This window comes from Macrobrachium nipponense, chromosome 9, assembly GCF_015104395.2.
Source record: "Macrobrachium nipponense isolate FS-2020 chromosome 9, ASM1510439v2, whole genome shotgun sequence".
Lineage (NCBI taxonomy): Eukaryota > Metazoa > Arthropoda > Malacostraca > Decapoda > Palaemonidae > Macrobrachium > Macrobrachium nipponense.
In genome coordinates, this window is record NC_061110.1 from 6,612,557 (window position 1) to 6,632,556 (window position 20,000).

General features: G+C 32.4%; 1 protein-coding gene across 1 annotated transcript in view; it reads right to left on the minus strand.

The window, feature by feature from the left end:
• Window positions 1-20,000, minus strand: part of LOC135218600 (calpain-9-like) — a 390,351-nt gene that overhangs the window by 219,906 nt on the left and 150,445 nt on the right. The window contains exon 3 of the mRNA XM_064255028.1: window positions 9,938-10,025. Within this exon, the coding sequence (XP_064111098.1) occupies window positions 9,938-10,025 (88 nt within the window). The remainder of the gene's footprint in view (window positions 1-9,937; window positions 10,026-20,000) is intronic.

Below are 20,000 nucleotides of genomic sequence, written 5' to 3' on the forward strand. Positions count from 1 at the left end.
ATGAATACAATCGAAGATTCTTAGTAAAAATACAGAATATCACTGAATCTGAAGCGATATTGTGATCAATACAACTGTATAAGTCAGGCATGATTTTGTAGTGTTTCTGATTTCACTTCAATGAAGTATTTTGCACAAAAGTAATTTCCTACTGGGTGTGGGGAAAGAGAGAGAGAGAAGAGAGAGAGAGAGAGAGAGAGAGAGAGAGAGAGACTGAAAATTACGAAGCACTTTCACTATACCTGAAGTACTGTAACCTCTAATTGTAAACTCGACTTATAACCATTTCAAAAAGAATAATAAAAGGAAATACATCAATTTCAGAAGATTACAAAGAAATTAAATAACTGATAAACAAATTAATAAATTCAATAAATAGCTAGAAATAGAACCGTTAACAATAAACAAAAAATGACTACGTGAAATAAATGAAAAACACATAGCACCTCATAAGCAAGCTTCATGAACTAATGCCTTCCCTCTTACTATAAGTGTATGTGTATGTGCGTCAGTATGTGAATGTATGTGAATGTACTCACTCGAGTGTGTTCACATTCCTTCACTCTCCAAACCTGACCTGACCTCACCAGCTCACCTGTTCGTGACTAGACTAACCCTGCAATTATCAAGGTTAATATTTTTTCACCAGACCATACATTACGGCTGAGGCATAACTCTCTCTCTCTCTCTCTCTCTCTCTCTCTCTCTCTCTCTCTCTCTCTTCTCCTCTCTTCTCGTCTCTCTCTCTCTCTCTCTCTCTCTCTCTCTCTCTCTCTCTCTCTCTCTCTCTTCTCGCTGTTTTTATCTTTTTCTCTTTTAGATATATATACAAGCGTTTGTATGTTTTATCTATATATATATATATATATATATATATATATATTATATATATTATATATACATATATATATATATAAAATATTCTTTATTTGAGTTCAGGCCCATATACATGGAATATACAGAATAAAGACAGTAACATACACAATCTAGAGACTATCCACAATATGCTGAAGTAGTATCAAAAGATAGTAATCATAATACTGGTGATAACAGTATCTATTTATATTGGACAATAGACTTCTAACTTAATTTTTTGCATTTAAAAAAATTTTGAAGCGTTTTGTAATTATATATATATTATATATATTATAATTATATATTATATATAATCTATAATAATATATAATATATATATATAATAATTATATATATAATACTATATAATATATTAGTATATATCTATATATATTATTATATAATATATATATACATTATCATATAACTATATGTATCTATGAACCTCACGACGGAAGCATCCCCCCCATAAAAGCGCCTGGAATATCAGCGAAATTTCGGAGGTAAAAGTTTTGCAAGAAAACACCCGGACCAATGGTATTCAAATGAGGAGCCTTCACGCTGAGATGGGCAGTTCGCTCGACCTCACAAGAGAAAACTAACCATTCATTTTCGGATACGCATTCAGAGATATTTAAAAAAGGAGGGGCATTAAAAATATAAGGTGATGAATGGTATGAGAGAGAGAGAGAGAGAGAGAGAGAGAGAGAGAGAGAGAGAGAGAGAGAGAGAGAGAGAGAGGAACTCCGAGGTACAAGTATTTTTCTCGTTAAAATGAAACAATATAAAACGAAGTCTTTCACAGCGATAAAATCTTGTCCAGAATTTCGAAATAATATATATATATATATATATATATATATTATATAGATATATATATATCTATATATATATATATATATATATATAATATAAGTATATAAAATATATGTAATATATACATAAAAACATGTATATATATAATAATATATATATATATATAATATATATATATGATATATATATATATACAGAGAGAGAGAGAGAGAGAGAGAGAGAGAGAGAGAGAGAGATGAGAGAGAGAGAGAGGAGAGAGAGATTTTCAAAAAAAATTTCTTCTACTTATGAAAAATAACTAGTTAGTTGACCTCAAATTTCATTATAAAATAATTCTCAATTAACTTCAGAAAGCGACAATCGTCTACTTAAATGTCTAAATAATGCAAATGTTAACATATCTTTGGCTAACACGAAAAAGGCAGAATTTTAGTTCCATATACTTTTATTTTTTCTGGAATTCTGCAGACGAGCAATAACTCGTTCTCCTGATTCGTTAGTTCAGCTCGACTCGCGACTCAACACGAGCCTAAATTCACTAATGATTGTCAAGTTAACTGTATTCGGTACGGAGTGGGTCTATAAAAATACCAGAAAGGGGTGTTGTGGGGTGGGTGGGTGGGTTGTTGTGGGGGAGGGGAGGACGGTTTGTGGCGGGCTAGCTACTAACGCCAGAACGTTACGGTGACGAACGGTACGACTGTTCGTCAAAGACAGGTGGATTTTATTAGGATATTTGACGCATTAAATGTTACAGATAACAGAGAGAGAGAGAGAGAGAGAGAGAGAGAGAGAGAGAGAGAGAGAGAGAGAGAGAGAGAGAGAGAGAGAGAATTACGTGACTGATAGCTAACAAAAGTCAAGCTAGTGTATTAAAATGAATACATTATAAGGAGAGAGAGAGAGAGAGAGAGAGAGAGAGAGAGAGAGAGAGAGAGAGAATTACGTGACTGAAAGCTAACGAAAGACAAGCTAGTGTATTGAAATGAATATATTATAAGAAGAGAGAGAGAGAGAGAGAGAGAGAGAGAGAGAGAGAGAGAGAGAGAGAGAGAGAGAGAGAGAGAGAGAGAATATCATTCCTTTAACGCGAAAAAGGTAAGAAACAAATAGTTTAGTCTGCCATCAAGTTTTTCTTTCTCGTTTTCATTCATCACCTAAGAAAGACTTTATAGAAAACGTCAGTTCCTGTAAACGGGTGGTTCTAGGTAAACTATGACAAATGAATTAGGCCCAACATTTTCAAAGTTAATGGCTAAATAAAAGTAAACGAGAACCTCATTTAGTATTTAAATACTTTGCAGTACTATATAAACATACAATACTTGAAACTAATACATATTAATGCCTACCAATGCTGTTATCATCTTAAGAAAAACATTTGAAAAGCACTAGGCCTAGTGGGACTAAAACCGTCCTTGATTTCATCATAAATAAAAGATATTTGAAAATTGATGCTATAAGGAAGCGTCGCCTGATTCTAAATAGGATGAAGACATATATCCAGACTCAACTATAATAAGTATATAGAAACTTTAGTCCTAACGTTCAGTCTAACTGCTTACTTACAGCTCCTCAAAGGATTTAGTTCTCTCTTCTACAAAATTGGTTGATAGAATGAGCCCTCAGCTCTAGTTTCTCCAACGAGCACTGAACTTTATAGATATGAAGATTGATATTAATAATAACAATATAAAAACGTACAAATGGGATTCCTTGATTATCTTTCAAGATTTGGTTTAAAGGCCTCAAACCTTTAAGAGACATATGATCTGTCAATTGGTAAAAATGTGAAAATTCAACTGATTTCTATGTCAGGGAAAGTAATTAGGGCATCCCATCAAATAACTGATTTGTGGAATACGATAGACCTTAATTTAGGGCAATTTATCTCGAGGTGGACTTAGAAACAGGGTAGATTGTTTGTATCTAAACTAGATAAGCCTATTGACCATTTCAAGCCCTGCGATGCATAGGTTTTCTTAAATATCTTTTCAAATAATAACTGTATCTTCCTGAAAATTTGGCACAACATGTTTTACACCTTCCGCTAATATATGGCAATATAATTAAGTACCCTGAATTAATAATTAAGGCACTTTACTTAAGAGAACTTCATTTCCTCAGTATTAGTTGTAAATATAGAAACAACACCTGTCGTTGGCTTAGCCAAAGAAGTTAGGAAAAAGAGCCCGCTGCCCACTCCTCTCTTTCTTACTCTGTCTGATACTTATGAATGGAATAGTGTACTACCATATGTTTTTTTTTTTTACGTTTTAAAATGTACACGAACTACCATTTATTACTGATGACTTTTCATAAAGCCATTTGTATGTTTTTATTTATCCTGTACCTTTCTTATCTATTTCCATGAGAATGGTGTGGTAGTCGCAACTTTAGATTATTATTGGATATATAAATATGGAAAGAAAAAAACAGATCATAGTTTATTTAAAAGTAAGATCACTATATACATTATTTTATTATATATATCCAATAAAGTATGTACATTATATACAGAAATTTTACAGATTTTGAAGTAAATTTTTGCAGTAACCATGAAAACAGCATAGACAAACAAAATAAAAAACTGGTGGATAAATATGTCAAAACTTATTAATTACAGGACTATATATTCACACGTATAAGGATATTTCAGCTCACTCCCCATCACTGTCTAAAAACAGATCGTCCTCGTCATCACTGGCGACGTTGACAACGATTGGATCTATGCAATGCCGGACGTTGCCAGTAAGCCAGTATTCGTTCTCGAAAGCTTGACTTCGTTGGACAGCTCCTTCCCACACCTGTTTAGTGACAGCAAGCCTTGCTTCCTCCAATCTGGCCTTTAGGTCTGCCCTGGTGAAATGCCGTAACGATGAACGTACATATAGCTTCATATGCGCCCATACCTGCTCGATGGCATTGAGTTCAGGATGGGCGGGTGGAAGCCGGACGACAATATAAACACACCTGAACAGCTTGTAACTTCTGCCCCTCTAATTTTCAGCGGGTATATTTTCCAGTATATATATACTCTAAATAAACCAAGAGGTCATAATAATCTCCCAAAATAATGAAACAAATAAATTTTATTGCATAAACTAATTTGGATACATAAAACAATAATCCATAGAGTAATTTAAAAATGTAAAACACTATACATCATAATCGTAGTACGGTACACTTTCATTCATATTTTGTTAACAGGGAGAGAAAGAAGTGGGCGGGCCGTCTTTCCTAACGGTGTCCGAAAGTCTTAGTCAAATGCAAAGAAAATTGGAAATGTTCAAGAGTAAAGTGCCATTATTAATAATTTTAGATACTTAGTTATATTGCCATACATTAGCGGGAGGCCTAAAACATGTTGGGCCAAAATTTCAAGAAGATACAGTTGATATTTAAAAAGATATTTAAGAAAACCTATGCACCGCAGGCCTTGAAATGGTCAGTAGTTTGTTTAAATCTACCCTTTTTTATCAGTCTATAGTACCGTGACTATTCTATCATTTATGTATATTTATTGATTGAATTTTAATTTTATTCCTAATCTAGTCTAGTACTTTATGACAGACGAATAAAGTTTAAAAATAACATATTTCTACTAACTGATATGAAAAAAGTTGCAGTTTGATTGGCTATTCGTATCTCCTCTGCAACAGATAATCTACAATAAAGAATATCTATTCCTTCAATGGTTTCCACAAAACATAACCTAGATATTCTTCCCCATTTTCAAAATGATTGATGTAAATTTCTTAAGCTCATTAGCAAATACTGACATGCAATTACTGGCTGAGGCTAACCCCAGTGTATCAATTTGAGGTAATTTTATAACTATGGGGTCTAGAGTTTCATATCATTAGAATAACCCTGTTTTTTCTATTTGTAATGAAGAGAAAATACAAATTTTTTAATATGTTAATATCCTGATACTCTCCTGGGTGATTATAGGATGGTAAAATTAACTTTTCACTATATCTATAACCATTTCTATATCTATATGAGTATATAATATAAAATTTCATATTACGAAATTTATTTTTCTTTTTTTTTCATTTGTAAGTGAAACCACTCACCCTCTGATATTAAGACATGTTGATGTTTTGCTTGGGAGATTTAGAATAATAAAAATGAACTTTTCAATGTATCTAAATCAATATCTATATTTTATGACTATACATATATATATACTTTGATAGTTTGATATATCTATAACTATGATTAGATGAAAATATAAATTCTAACTTCAAGATATGTAAAATCACTTATTAAACGAATTTTGAAAAATAAAACAATATTTGACATCACAAAATGGAAACTTGACTGAAAAAAAAACTATGTTTAGCAATGCATCTCTTTTCAAAAACTCATTAATATCTTTTTACAGTAAATATACGTGTCCTTTTGAGAATTGAGAACCAGAAAAAGGGAAAAGGTGCTTAACAAATATTATATAGACTATTATCAATATCTATATTAATATTAAAAATTTTATTAATATCATAAGATAAATATATATATATATAATATATATAATATATATTACAATATATATGTGTGTGCATGTATGTATATATGTATATACATACATACTTACATACATACATGAATACATACTATTCGTGCATACATAAAATCCAAGAATATGTTTACCACATGGCATAAATAACTTCTGCATCTCTAATACTTCATACAAACAAATTCTCGACCTTCGCATCCGTACCTGGGGCGTTCTCTACCACCTGCAATTATTGCAGAAAAATTCTTCTTTGCAGTGAGACCGGATGTTGCTATTGCAACGGACGGACCACGTGGTCCGCTCTTGAGACGCCGCTCGATCGTCCTCTGCTTCAATCTTTTTATTAATTTATTTATTTTCGTTTCATTGTCGTCCTTTTTCACTTTTTACGCTTATTCACTTATAGCTTTTGCGTTGTATCCGCTTATCTATTTCCTTATTGTTTTCCCCTTTCTTATATATTTCTCTTTATTTCACGTTTCTTTGTTTACGTAATTTCTCTGTTATTATCCCCTAGTCTTATTTTTGTTACAATGCAAACTCGTGTTTATAAAACTCAAAATAAATTAAAAAAAAAAAAACTTTTACACCCTTTTATTCTAAAATAGAAACTACCAAACACAACGAGGCCTTGAACTTAAAAAAAACTATTAAAATAATAACTAATATTAAAGCTTATTGTTAGGTCGAATGATGGCATCTTGCAACATTCTATAGTAAGAGAGAAAATATAGAGAATATAATAAAAAATAAATTTAATAAATTACTGACATAGTTTATTGTTCGGTCTAGTGATGATACCTCGCGACATTCCATGGCAGGGGATAAAAAGTACAAAGAACATAATAACAATAAAGATTTTATATAAAAACAGCAGAAGCCTCTCTCACAAAGTACCGCTGTCAGCCAAGGACCCACAAAAAACGAAGAGTACCATCGCTAAAACTGTCGTTATTCGTTAATTTCACTTCGACAAAAACCTGTCCTGAACATGAAAACGTACAACAAAAAACAGGACAAAACGAAATGCTAATTTCACTCGCATATTTATGCCCTGTGCCTTAAGTAGTCGACCCACATCAAAACCCCAAATTGACTTAACTATTAGTTGTCGTAGTTAGTTAGAAATTAGTAGTAGTAGTTAGATCATTTATTATTATTGGTTCAAAAATAAAAAATCCACAATTATATGTTAGAGTATACTTCAATGAAAAAAAAAACAGACTTTCGAACACCGTTCACAGAAATATATTTTTACATATAATTGTGGATTTTTTAATAATTTGTTCTTCATGAGACTGTGAATTTCTTAACATTATTATTATTATTATTATTATTATTATTATTATTATTATTATTATTCAAATATTAAAATTCAGAAGATAAAATCTATTGATATGAACAAGCCTACCAAAAGGGCCACTGGCTTGAAATTTAAAGCTTCCAAAGAATATTATGGTGTTCGTTAGGAAGAGGTAAGATGAGGTAAAGGGAAATCCCACTTATTAAAAAGTAAAAAAACTGATCAATAAAATTTTGAGTACCAATAGAAAACGAGAACATACGTAGAGGAAAAAGAACATTTCACTCTCACATTAACCGTGCGCCTTATAATTGATCAGCCCATACAAGAGCATGAATGTGGATTGATCCAGTAAGCTGGAGTCCCAATATGGCAGTACCCTCGAGACATGGGAACCGAAGGTCACTGGTTATTGCCATATGGGAGTAGCTCGGTGATTTGTGATAATGGTCTACGGAATGAGCAGGGAATAAAACCATTGTCACTGGAGACAGGACCAGACAGAAGTCGAGAAGCCGAAACATTGTTCGACCATCCTTTCATTAAAACCCTAATACTATTCGCCTTCCATTTTAATTCGTTTTCATCTGTTTATCAATTTGATCATTTATTTGTTCCATATACCTCCTCTTACTTCATCCTAATGAGCACCATATTCTTTGGAGGCTTGAATTTCAAGTCGATGGCCCCTTTGCTGAGCTTGTTTCACATGAATAGGTTTCATCTTCAAAATAATAATAATAATAATAATAATAATAATAATAATAATAATAATAATAATAATAATAATAATAATAATAATAATAATAATAATACATTGTCCTCGCAGCATCGGTCTGAAATGATTTCGGTATTACCTGAGGACACCTTAGTTCAGGCGTAATGAACGTAAATAGATCCAAGTCTTAGTTTTCTTACAATTATTACTCGCGTAGAAATGCCATCTGTCATAAGGACCTTGTTATGTATGTGTATAATTTTCCATTTCTAAATCCCTACAAGAGTAAGTTTTCAGTAAAATATTCGTACAAAAGTCTCTTTTTTTCATTGGTAAATTCCTAAAAAAAACATTTACTTCTCACTAATAAATTCCTGCCAAAAAAAATGACTCTTCAGTAATAAATTCATACAAAAGACTTGCTTTCCATTGGTATATTCCTACAAAAATTAACTTTTCAGTGATAAATGCCTACAAAAGACTAACTTTCCATTAGCAAGGTCCTACAAAAAATATAAAATTTACTTAGCATAAATTCCTACAAAACAGTAACTTCCATTACTAAATTCCTACAAAAGATAACTAATAATTTCTAAATTCCTACAAAAAAAACTAACTTTCCATTAGGAAATTCCTACAAAAGAGGAACATTTTCCAGTCCCCCGCCATCTGGTGAAATTTCTAAGAAGAAGAAGACGAAGACGGAGAAAAAGAGGCGAATGTCGATGTAAACATTGACAATGAAGGAAACCTCTCTCCCGGAGGCTGGGAGGTCCTCCAGAAGACCCGAAAGTGGTCCCTTGGGGCAACTTGGGAGAAGAATGTGATGCAACAGCCCCCGTCCCAGACGGGTGGTAGTGTGAGGAAGGATATTACTCACTGCTTCTTCTTCTTCTTCTTCGTCTTCTTCTTCTTCTTCTTACCATTTCCTCCACTTCTCCATCTCTATCTTTATATTCGTCCATTCTAAAGCTTCATTTCCTCCATTAATGTCTATCTTGTTCGTGATTGCTGGCTAGAAATCAGTTTTATGGGTAGGATCCTCCCACACAATCCTTCTTCAGTAGTGTCCTCGCAATCCTATTTCAGAAGCCTTCATAATGTACCCTTATCATAATCCTTCTTTAGTATTGCCATCACAATTCTAATTCACAATCCTCCGTAATGTACCCTTATCACAATCCTTCTTCAGTATTGTCATCACAATCCTATTTCACAATCATTCGTAATCTGAACTTATCATAATCCTTCTTCACTTTCATCACAATCCAATTTCACAATCCCACAAAATGTACCCTTTTCACGATCCATCCTCATTACTCTCATCATAATCCTTTCCACAATCCTTCTTAGACTACCGTAATCAGAGTCCTTCTTCAGTATTGCCTTCACAGTCTTATTTATCACAATCCTTCTTCATTACCCTCATAACGATCCTATTTCACAATCCTTCTTCATTACTCTCATAACAATCCTATTTCACAATCCTTCATAATCTACCCTTATCACAATCCTTCTTCATTAGTCTTATCACAATCCCATTTCAAATGAGGAGACACTTTTCTTTAAACCACTGATTACTGAAGCAGATATATTCGAACCTAAAACAATCCTATTCATCACAATCATCAACTCTCATCAATTCACAATCCTATTTCACAATCCTTCATAATCTCTATCCTCATCACAATCCTTCTTCATGGACAAACGCCAGTAAACTTACCTGGAGATGGTGGACAATTTTTCATCCGGGCTGTGACTGTGACTGTGAGTAATGTGGCCATTTCCCCAATATCTCGAAGGAGAGCTTCCTGAAAATAAAAATAATAAAAGAGGAATTAGATAAAAAAAAAAATAAAAGAGGAATTATATAACAAAAGATAATAAAAGAGGAAATATATAAAGAATAAAAGAAGAGAAATTTGATAAAAATAAAAGAAGAGGAATTAGATAGCAAAAAAAAGAAGGGGAATTAGATAAAAAAAATAAAAGAAGAGGAATTAGATAACAAAAGAAAAAAGAAGAGAAATTAGAAGGCAAAACAAAAATAATAAAAGAGGACTCAGATAACAAAAAAATAAAAGAGAAGGAATTAGATAACAAAAAATAAAAGAAGAGGAATTAGATAACAAAAAAATAAAAGGGGAGGAATTAGATAACAAAAAATAAAAGAGGAGGAATTAGATAACTAAAAGATAAAAGAAGAGGAATTATTTAAATTCAGTTTCACTTTGATGTGATTGCTAATGATAAAACTGTATTCCTTTTAAACAATATAAAATGTAAGAGATACATTATTGTTCCTAAGAGGATTAAGATCAGAGTAAGTAGCAGACAGTACAAATTGAATTACGAAAACATTCAAAGCATTGAAGAATATGTATTTAACATCTTACAGACTCAATTACCAAACGCTTGACAAGACTGACGTATAAAGGAATGGAAAATGGTTTAGATCGAATATGCAGTTGTTAAGCCACTATTATTGTTCATGTTAATGACATTGTATACAATGTAAGTATTAGATAGTAAAAATGGAATTAACAAGGCGTGATGCGACCTCCAGCGTACTAACGGCGCATGCTAAAGTCTACGGTCAAATAGAGCGCTGTTTCACCAACGAAAATTATAATAAATACTCAATACTTTATGACCAATAATTTTTCTGTACCATTTAACATGCACATTATTTATTGTTTTACATTTTCATTCTAATAAATAAATCATACATATTATACCCTAAAATTCCTGTATCTTTTAGCTCAATGTGAAAAACCTTATTCAGACCTTTTTAAAAGGTTTTCCTACCCTCCAACAGAACAACAATAGCAAGATCAACAGCAAAGTAGTTTATAGGCTTACTCCCCGAGTAAGACAAAATCCAGTTGGCTGTCAAAACATTTTTAAAAAACTGTATTTAACTCCTTGACATTTTACAAATTCATGAAAGACATAAGCCAATTTCTCTCTCATATTAAATTATGTCCCAGATTCCATGTTCAACGAACCATAAAGGGGTATAACATGTGACCAGGTAAAGCCATGCATGAGGAAATCTTAATAATGTCAGGTGAATTTTAATTGTTCCTTTTATTCCTTCATTGAAATTTCATCCTTATACACACACAATTATATATATATAATAAATTATATATATTATCTATATATTTATATATATATATATATTCTATAGATAATATAGAATATATAATATATGTTATATATAATACATATATATATATAATATTACATATATATAATAATATATATATATATATATTATGTATATATATATAATATATATGTATATATCATATATATATATATATATATATATATATATACTATATAGAGAAAGATGAAGATAGATAGATGATAATAGATATATATGTATATAGTATATCTATATACATATATTATATATATATATCTAAATATATATATATATCTACATGATATATAAAAACGTATAATAAATAAATACTATGTGGATATACTTATATATTATATATATATCACATTGATGACCAAAAAATATGAAACTTCCTTTGCAAAGGATTCCACAAATATCACAATATGAACAACCAAAAATAATCTCCTGAGATTATAAGGACGCGTTCCCACTCCCTTCAAATAATCCTGATCCCACCATTTAAAAAAAAAAATTAAAAAAACTCTTTTCCTCTCTTATGCGTCCATAGCTCGAGAAAAAAACACAATAAAAAAACCATCAAAAGGGAACGATATCAGAAAACAAGAGGTGCAGGAAAAAAAAAACAAAAGAATTATCTAATTAATGATGAGAAAAAACGGAAGGTTATTTTTTACTTTTGTCTCATTAAAGTCTAGACGTAGTATCATCTTCATAATCATCATCATTATCTTATCCTTTGAGTTGTGTTAGTTAATTCAGTGGGCCATTTTCTTTAATTTACTCAAGGCTAGCTATGGCTGAAGAGAGAGAGAGAGAGAGAGAGAGAGAGAGAGAGAGAGAGAGAGAGAGAGAGAGAGAGAGAGAGATCATTTCAATTTCAATTATAGCATAACTGATTTTCCATATCTTGGAAATCTCAAGAGGTCAGTTATCTGCTTAATAAATCATCTGATTTTAGGTGTGTGTGTGTGTGTGTGTGTGAGAGAGAGAGAGAGAGAGAGAGAGAGAGAGAGAGAGAGAGAGTTTACTTCGAGTTGATGCAGATATTTCTGGTTACAATCAGCATAACGTAGTTAAGGATTTAAAACTAATTTTGATAAATAAATAGTTTTAATGGCATTATTTAACATATAAGAAAAAGCTTACCATAAACTGACAGTCAAGTCACAAATTTAGGCTAAAGATTATCGTAAGACCTGATTTAACAATTACCATCTGACGTTAATATAAGAGAGTGTCGAAATAGCAAGTTCTTATAATAAATTTACGTACCATCCTACAGAAAGGATTAAGATACCATCTCTTTACACACGTATACCAAGGATGACTTATAAAAGGGGCTAGACCCGGAGGCGAATCCAAATTTGGAGTGTCTATCCCGTAGAGCTTATTTGTACTGCAGGTGATAACTATACAATAATTCGCTTTATAAATATCGTAACATAGGCTGTGTTTTGTTTTACAGAGTCAGTAATACAGACAGTGTTGTTTCTTATAAGAAATTAATACACAATTTTGTACTTTATATGGACAGTATATACTGTCTTATTCTACAGAGCAGTAATACACAGTGTTTTATTTTTTATGGATAGTAGCATACAGTGTTTTATTCTGTACGACACTAATACTCACTATTTTATCTTACAGGGGCAGTAACACATACAGTGTTATGTCTTACATGGAAAAATAATCAATATTGTGCTTTATATGGAGAGCAATATATTGTTTTATTCTACAGAATAGAAATACAGTTTTATTCTATGGGAACAGTAATACCCAGCGTTTTATTTTACAGGGATGGTGATATACAGTGTTTTATATGTAAGACAGTAAAACACACTGCCTTATTTTACAGGAATTTTACCCTGTGTGATGATGTTACAGTAGAGTCTTCATAATTAATAACAATAATTCGCTGTAACACTTAAACGAAAGAGAACTATTATCCAAGAACTGGGAATGGTATTCAAGAATAAGGAATGACATACAAAAGCAGGAAATGATATCCAAGAACAAGGAATTATCTCCAAGAACAGGGCATCATATCAAAGAACAGGGAAAGATAGCCAAGAATATGAAATGATATCCAAGAACAGGGAAAGATATCCAAGAGCGAGGAATGATATTCAAGAACATGGAATTATGGAATTATTTCCAAGAACAGGAAATGATATCCAAGAACAAGGAACTATCTCCAACAGGATATGACATCCAAGAATAAGGAAAAATGTATTTGTTATAAGCAACTCACAGATATCCCTACTTATATAACCATACTTTTCTATAAATATTGTGCGTACATATTACCAATGTCCATAAGGAAGCACATTCACATACACATACACAATACATTCATACATACACACACAAATCTAAAAGTCACCATACAAAAAAAATAGTATACGTAAGTGTAAATACATTTGCAAGTTATTTTCATTTACGAACTTAGAGATCTCCCTACTATGAAACCATACTTATCTAGATGTATTATGTCTGCACATTGCCAATGTCCATAATGTATTTACAAAATATTTTCATTTACCCAACTTTCAGATATCCCTAATTATGGGAGTTAAGCAATTTTTATATTTTATGCGGACATACTACCAATGTCCGTAAGGAAACTCACAAATACACAGTAAGCAATACACTTACACACACACACACACACACACACATACACACAAAACATAACATACTCTACAAGTCACGCTACCATACTTTTGGAAGTTTACACATCCATAAGTATCATGTGTACATATTACCAGTGTCCATAAGAAAATACGAACATATACACAATACACTCACACACACACAAAAACACACATAAAGCAGACAAACATACACACATAAAGCAAACAAACATACAAGCACAAAGCATACAAAAATCTATGTCATAGTACCTTACTTTGGAAACTTACGCAAGATAATTATTATACGTACATATTACCTATGCCACAAAAAATACAAACCCACGATACGCACACACACGCACACACACAAACACGCACACACAATAAGCATACCAGAAAGTAAACAAATAACCGTAAGTCAACAAGAACTACCATTAAGCATCACATAAGGGGCTCGAAATAGCCTAGTGGCTACCATCAGGTTATCACTTCCACAGCCAGTTTTAGAGGAACGATTGGCGATTTACATACAATGGACGAATTTGGCAGGACCATAAGGAGAAGGAACCGTAGATAAGTTTACGTAGGGTTGCCTCTTTTCTCCATAAAACCCGAGCGGTTAACAGATGAACGAAAAATGATTATTTTCGTAAGTATCTACTGTATTCGTTTGATATTTTATTTTTTGTGGATTGGAGATATATACGCATATATATATATATATATATATATATATATATATATATATATATATATATATATATATATATATATATATATATATATATATATATATATATATAAAGGTTTTTGCCACGGAGGAAAAAACCTTTATTTATACATAGCATCACGTTTTATATAATTCATGATCAAGTTATTCATATATATATATATATATATATATATATATATATATATATATATATATATATATATATATATGTATATATATGTGTGTGTGTGTATATATATAATATATATGTGTATATATATATATATAATATATATATCTATATATATATATATATATTATAGTATATAATTATCTAGCTATGTATGTATATATATACATATACATATACATACATCATATACTATACATATATATATATATATATATATATATATATATATATATATATATAAGTGTGTGTGTGTGTGTGTGTGTGGGTATATATATTTATGTATATGTATATGTTAGGTGAAGTCCACAATGAAATGCCTGTTATGAAACATAGTGTATTAAAAAATACATGTACGTACAAAGCTCATACCTTTCGTCCAACTATTGTGGACTTGATCACTCCAATGGAGCATAATATACAACTCAGGAAAAAAACCAAAGCAGGAAACCACACATACAAACAAACATTACAGAGAAGAAACCTGGAGTCTTCCGCTAAAGAGCCAAACAAGGTGACTTTGATTCTGGAAAGAGTTTAACAAACTAGATATATTTCAAAGGTTACGAATACCCGCACATTCGCAGATTTCTTAGCTTATATAATTATTTTTAACAATGCCCAAGTTTCCATAAAAATTATTAGTATTTGACATAATGAGGGCGCCTTCAATACATCTTCTGGTGGAACTCTCCGAGCATTCATACACTTTACAATTTTTAACATTATGTAATCCCATGTACCCTTTCCCTGGCCTGTCGAGGTATATATATTTATCCCCTAATTTACATGCAGAAATATGTTCATTTTTGCGTTTACAAAACTGGTTTCATTACAGTGATCAATAAAAAACCTTGTTTTCAAATGCTAGTAGTTATTAATAGATGTTTCCTATTTTATCAATGATTATTTCCGAATGCCTGATTTTCGTAGGTTTCTGTTAGTGGTCCCGGTATCATTATTAATATTATTAACAATAAAAATGGTAGTATTAGTAACAGCAGTAGTGGTAGTACTAGTATTGGTAGTAGCAGTAGTGGTATCATATTTCTCGTTGCTGATCAAATTTTTGTTATACGACAAAAAACAGGGATCATAATAAAAAATGAGATGAGAAATTGACAATCTCATGAAAAACAGTTTGTGTAATAAAAATCCACAATTATAGAGTAAACTGTCTTTTACGTAGTAATACAGTTTACAGTATAATTGTGTTTTTTTTTTATTACATAATAAGAAGTGTCTTAAAGATTGAAATCCAGATGTCTGAAGAATGTAAAAAATATCTAAAAAAAAAAAAAGCAGCATTATAAGGCTTTCCTCTGCATCATATAAGATAAAGAAGAATCACAGACCACAATTTAACCGCCGGTCGTAGAAGTCAAGTTGAAGAAGCCAAAAATAGCTGCGATGATGAGGTTCGAGATTTGCAACGTGTTTGTAGCCAATGCCATTTTAGCAGACTCATGGGAGTCTGTGGGAGCTTTAGTGTGTCTGTGTGTATGCGTGTTTGTGTGTGTGTGTGTGTGTATATGTGAGTGAGTGTGTGTGGGTGTAGGGGGAGGTCATTGGGGAAGGGGGAGGGAGAGGAGGAGGATGCTAGTGGTTAAGCAGGGACTTGGTGTCCAAGGTTGCAGCGGGGTATAGGGAATGCGATCCTTAGGTGAGTTTCTGCAAAGATGGGATGCCCCTTGATAAGGGATGATATGTAGCCTAGGATACTTTGGGAGGGAGGGGTAGGGGAGAGAGGGAGAGGGAGAAGGAGGGGGGAAGGTCCTGTAGAAGCCTTAATACATAATGATGAATGGGTTCCGAAGGAGGCAGGTTGGTTTTAGAGCAACGCTGGCTGGTTTTCGTAGGTGGGCAAAGAGATGGTGGAGGGAAGCAGGAGGAGGAGGAGAATAGAAGGGGAGGGTATGAGGGTATCAGAGTAGGAGGGGGGGGAGGAAGGAGGAGGGCACAGAATGTAGTCCTGTAAGAAGATGGAGCCGAGAGTCTTAGCGAGTAGGTGTGGCACTCGTAGAACTATAATGAATGGTGCCCTCAACTTTTTTATCTTTGGAAATAATGCAGGCGAGATGGTGGGCAGAACCTCGTATTCACTCAGTCTTGTCAGTCTTTGTTTTGATTGAATTTCTTGGGGTTTCCTACTTATGGACGATGGGAGACTGACAGAAGAGGAGTTAGATCAAGATTCAAAGAAAAGCATAGAATTGACCGCATGATAGTAAATTAACCAAATTTATCACAGGAATATATATGTGGAAAATAAATTTCCTTATTCGGGTCGTGATCTATTTTTATGATTCTGAAAAAAATTTTGATATTGAAAATAAAAGTAAATGATAAAAAAAACTATAAAGCTGGTTATGAAATTGCACAAAAAGCAAACAGATAAACAGAGCCCTTATCACCGAAGCTGTATGATGCCTAATGTAAAGAGGACAAAAAACAAAGACAGTAGGTATATTATAATATATATATATATATATATATTATATATATATATATATATATATATATATATATATATATATATATATATATATATATATAGAACAAGTCAGTAAAGACTAACCAAAGTCCTAGTCATATATATATATATATATATATATATATATATATATATATATATATATATATATATTATATATATATATATATATATATATATATATATATATATATATATATATATATATACGAGTATATATATATATATATATAATTTTTTGTTACATCACCGTGATTCACATACATGTATTATGCTACAAATGTCCTTTAATATCCAATTTCATTTCATTAACATATATGAAAATATATTAATTCCGTGGTAGAGTGAATTGGATATTAAAAGAACGATTGTAGTCTAATGCATATATGATATATATTAATATAATATTATATATATATATATATTAGTAGTATATATAATACTCAGCTACTTATATAGTATATATATATGTATATAATATTATATTATAAAAAAATAGTATATATAACGAGGGAGATGATACAGATTTAAATTGGAAATATGTGCTACATTTGTTCAACTCTGTCAAGGAGATGAGAAAGAAATTTGCATTTATAACGGATAATTATATAGTCGAAATGTAGTGGTCTTATAGCTCATACCACACCGGCGAATCGGAGAAAAGACACTGAAATATCAGTCTGGTTTTATATATATATATATTAAATCGCTCATTCCTATTGCAAATAGATACCGACTCTCATTAGTAATGAAATTATAAGAAACAAATCCACAGTTATGTATGGATACAAATATATTTGAAAATGGTACTCGTACAGATGCCCGAAAGCTTTGTTTACATTTATTGTTTGATATAATTGTAACCATATTTTACTTTGGATTTTTGTCTTCATTGCAAGAATCTTGGTACTATGAGTATTTTGTTTTTTAAAACTAAGAAAATTCATGAAAATTAAAAATGAGAATACCAGGAAGAAGATATAAATATGAATAAGTAAATAATAACAATAAAAGTATAAAACTGCACAAAAAAATTAAATTTATATACAAATAAACAATATAGAAATGTACTATTTTTGTTTAATCTTTAGCTTTGAGTAGGTTAGGATTTTATACCCTAAATAACCAGACCTACAGAGATGCCTTATGATGAATTTATACCTCAAAACTACAGTAAAGAAGAGAGAGAGAGAGAGAGAGAGAGAGAGAGAGAGAGAGAAGAGAGAGAGAGAGTGATGAACATCTGACACCTGCTGTCAATCTGAGACTGTCACGTCATGTGAGCAAGATTTTACGGTTAAAAATATATTCGATAAAGAATTTATCAATCGTGTCTCGGCCATTTTTTCTTATTGTCTTCTTCTTCCTTTTTAATCATTTCAGTAGCTACACACGGCAGTCGACTAACAGCCAGGTACGTGATTTCATATATGGTCAGGAGGCATATGGGTTTCTCAGAATTGAATAGGAGGTTATTATTGTGCTATGAGAGAGAGAGAGAGAGAGAGAGACTCTGGGTTACCTCTTTTGCTCTACCACCCTCCCTTCCCCAACTCCCAAATTCAAGAAGGATGGGGGTTTGGGGGTGGGGGGAAGCCAAGTGAATTTGCAAGGTGAGGGACGATCGGCTCTAGTCGCTTCCTCCTTGGCCGGGACGTCTGGTCCCCAACTCCCTCCCCTACCTCCTAACAACCACCTACCCCCTACCCGTTCCTCGAAGCTCTTTTCCATCTCTATGAACTTTTTCCATCTCATTCCTCCTCCCTATCTCCCATCCTCTTTTTTATCTCTATGAACCTATTCCATCTTCTTCTTCTCCTCCTCCTCCTCGTCCTCCTCCGCCTCCACATCCTCCTTCTCCTCCTCCTACTCCTACTCCTCCTCCTCCTTCTCCTCTCCGCTGCACCTCACAAGACCCGTCGTAGGACCGTGAGGGAACGCCTAATAAATCCTTAAAGGCACCGCCTGAATCCTTTTTTTTTTTTCTTTCTTTCTTTTTCGTTCTTTCTCTTTTAATGGGTCTTTTCTCATTCTAATGGTGTTTTGGGGTACTGTTAACTTCGAGGTCCTTTCACGCCAGTTCGATTCTCATTTGTTTCAGAATTATCAGTTAACCTCTCTCTCTCTCTCTCTCTCTCTCTCTCTCTCTCTCTCTCTCTCTCTCTCTCTTCAAATTTTTAGTTTCCAAAATTCTTTTGGCACGTTTTGTTTGTAGTTTTTATAATGATAAGAAATTATAATACACCTTCATTTCTAGAGTAACTTGAAGTTTATCCATATTTTTGAGATCATGATACAATTAATTAAATAACCCTCAGGAGAGAGAGAGAGTAGACAGGAAGCGTACAGGTAAGAGTGTCACTCAGGAGAGAGAGAGAGAGAGAGACAGAGAGAGAGAGAGAGAGAGAGAGAGAGAGAAATAAAAGCACACAGGAAGAAACGAGAGCAGTTAAGAGCGTCACACAGAGAGAGAGAGAGAGAGAGAGAGAGAGAGAGAAGAGAGAGAGAGAGAGAATAAAAGCAGAGACAGGGAGAAGCCGACAGGCAAAGATAGGTATACAGGACGTGCTACGTGAACTAATGTAATTACACAGGTGTAACGG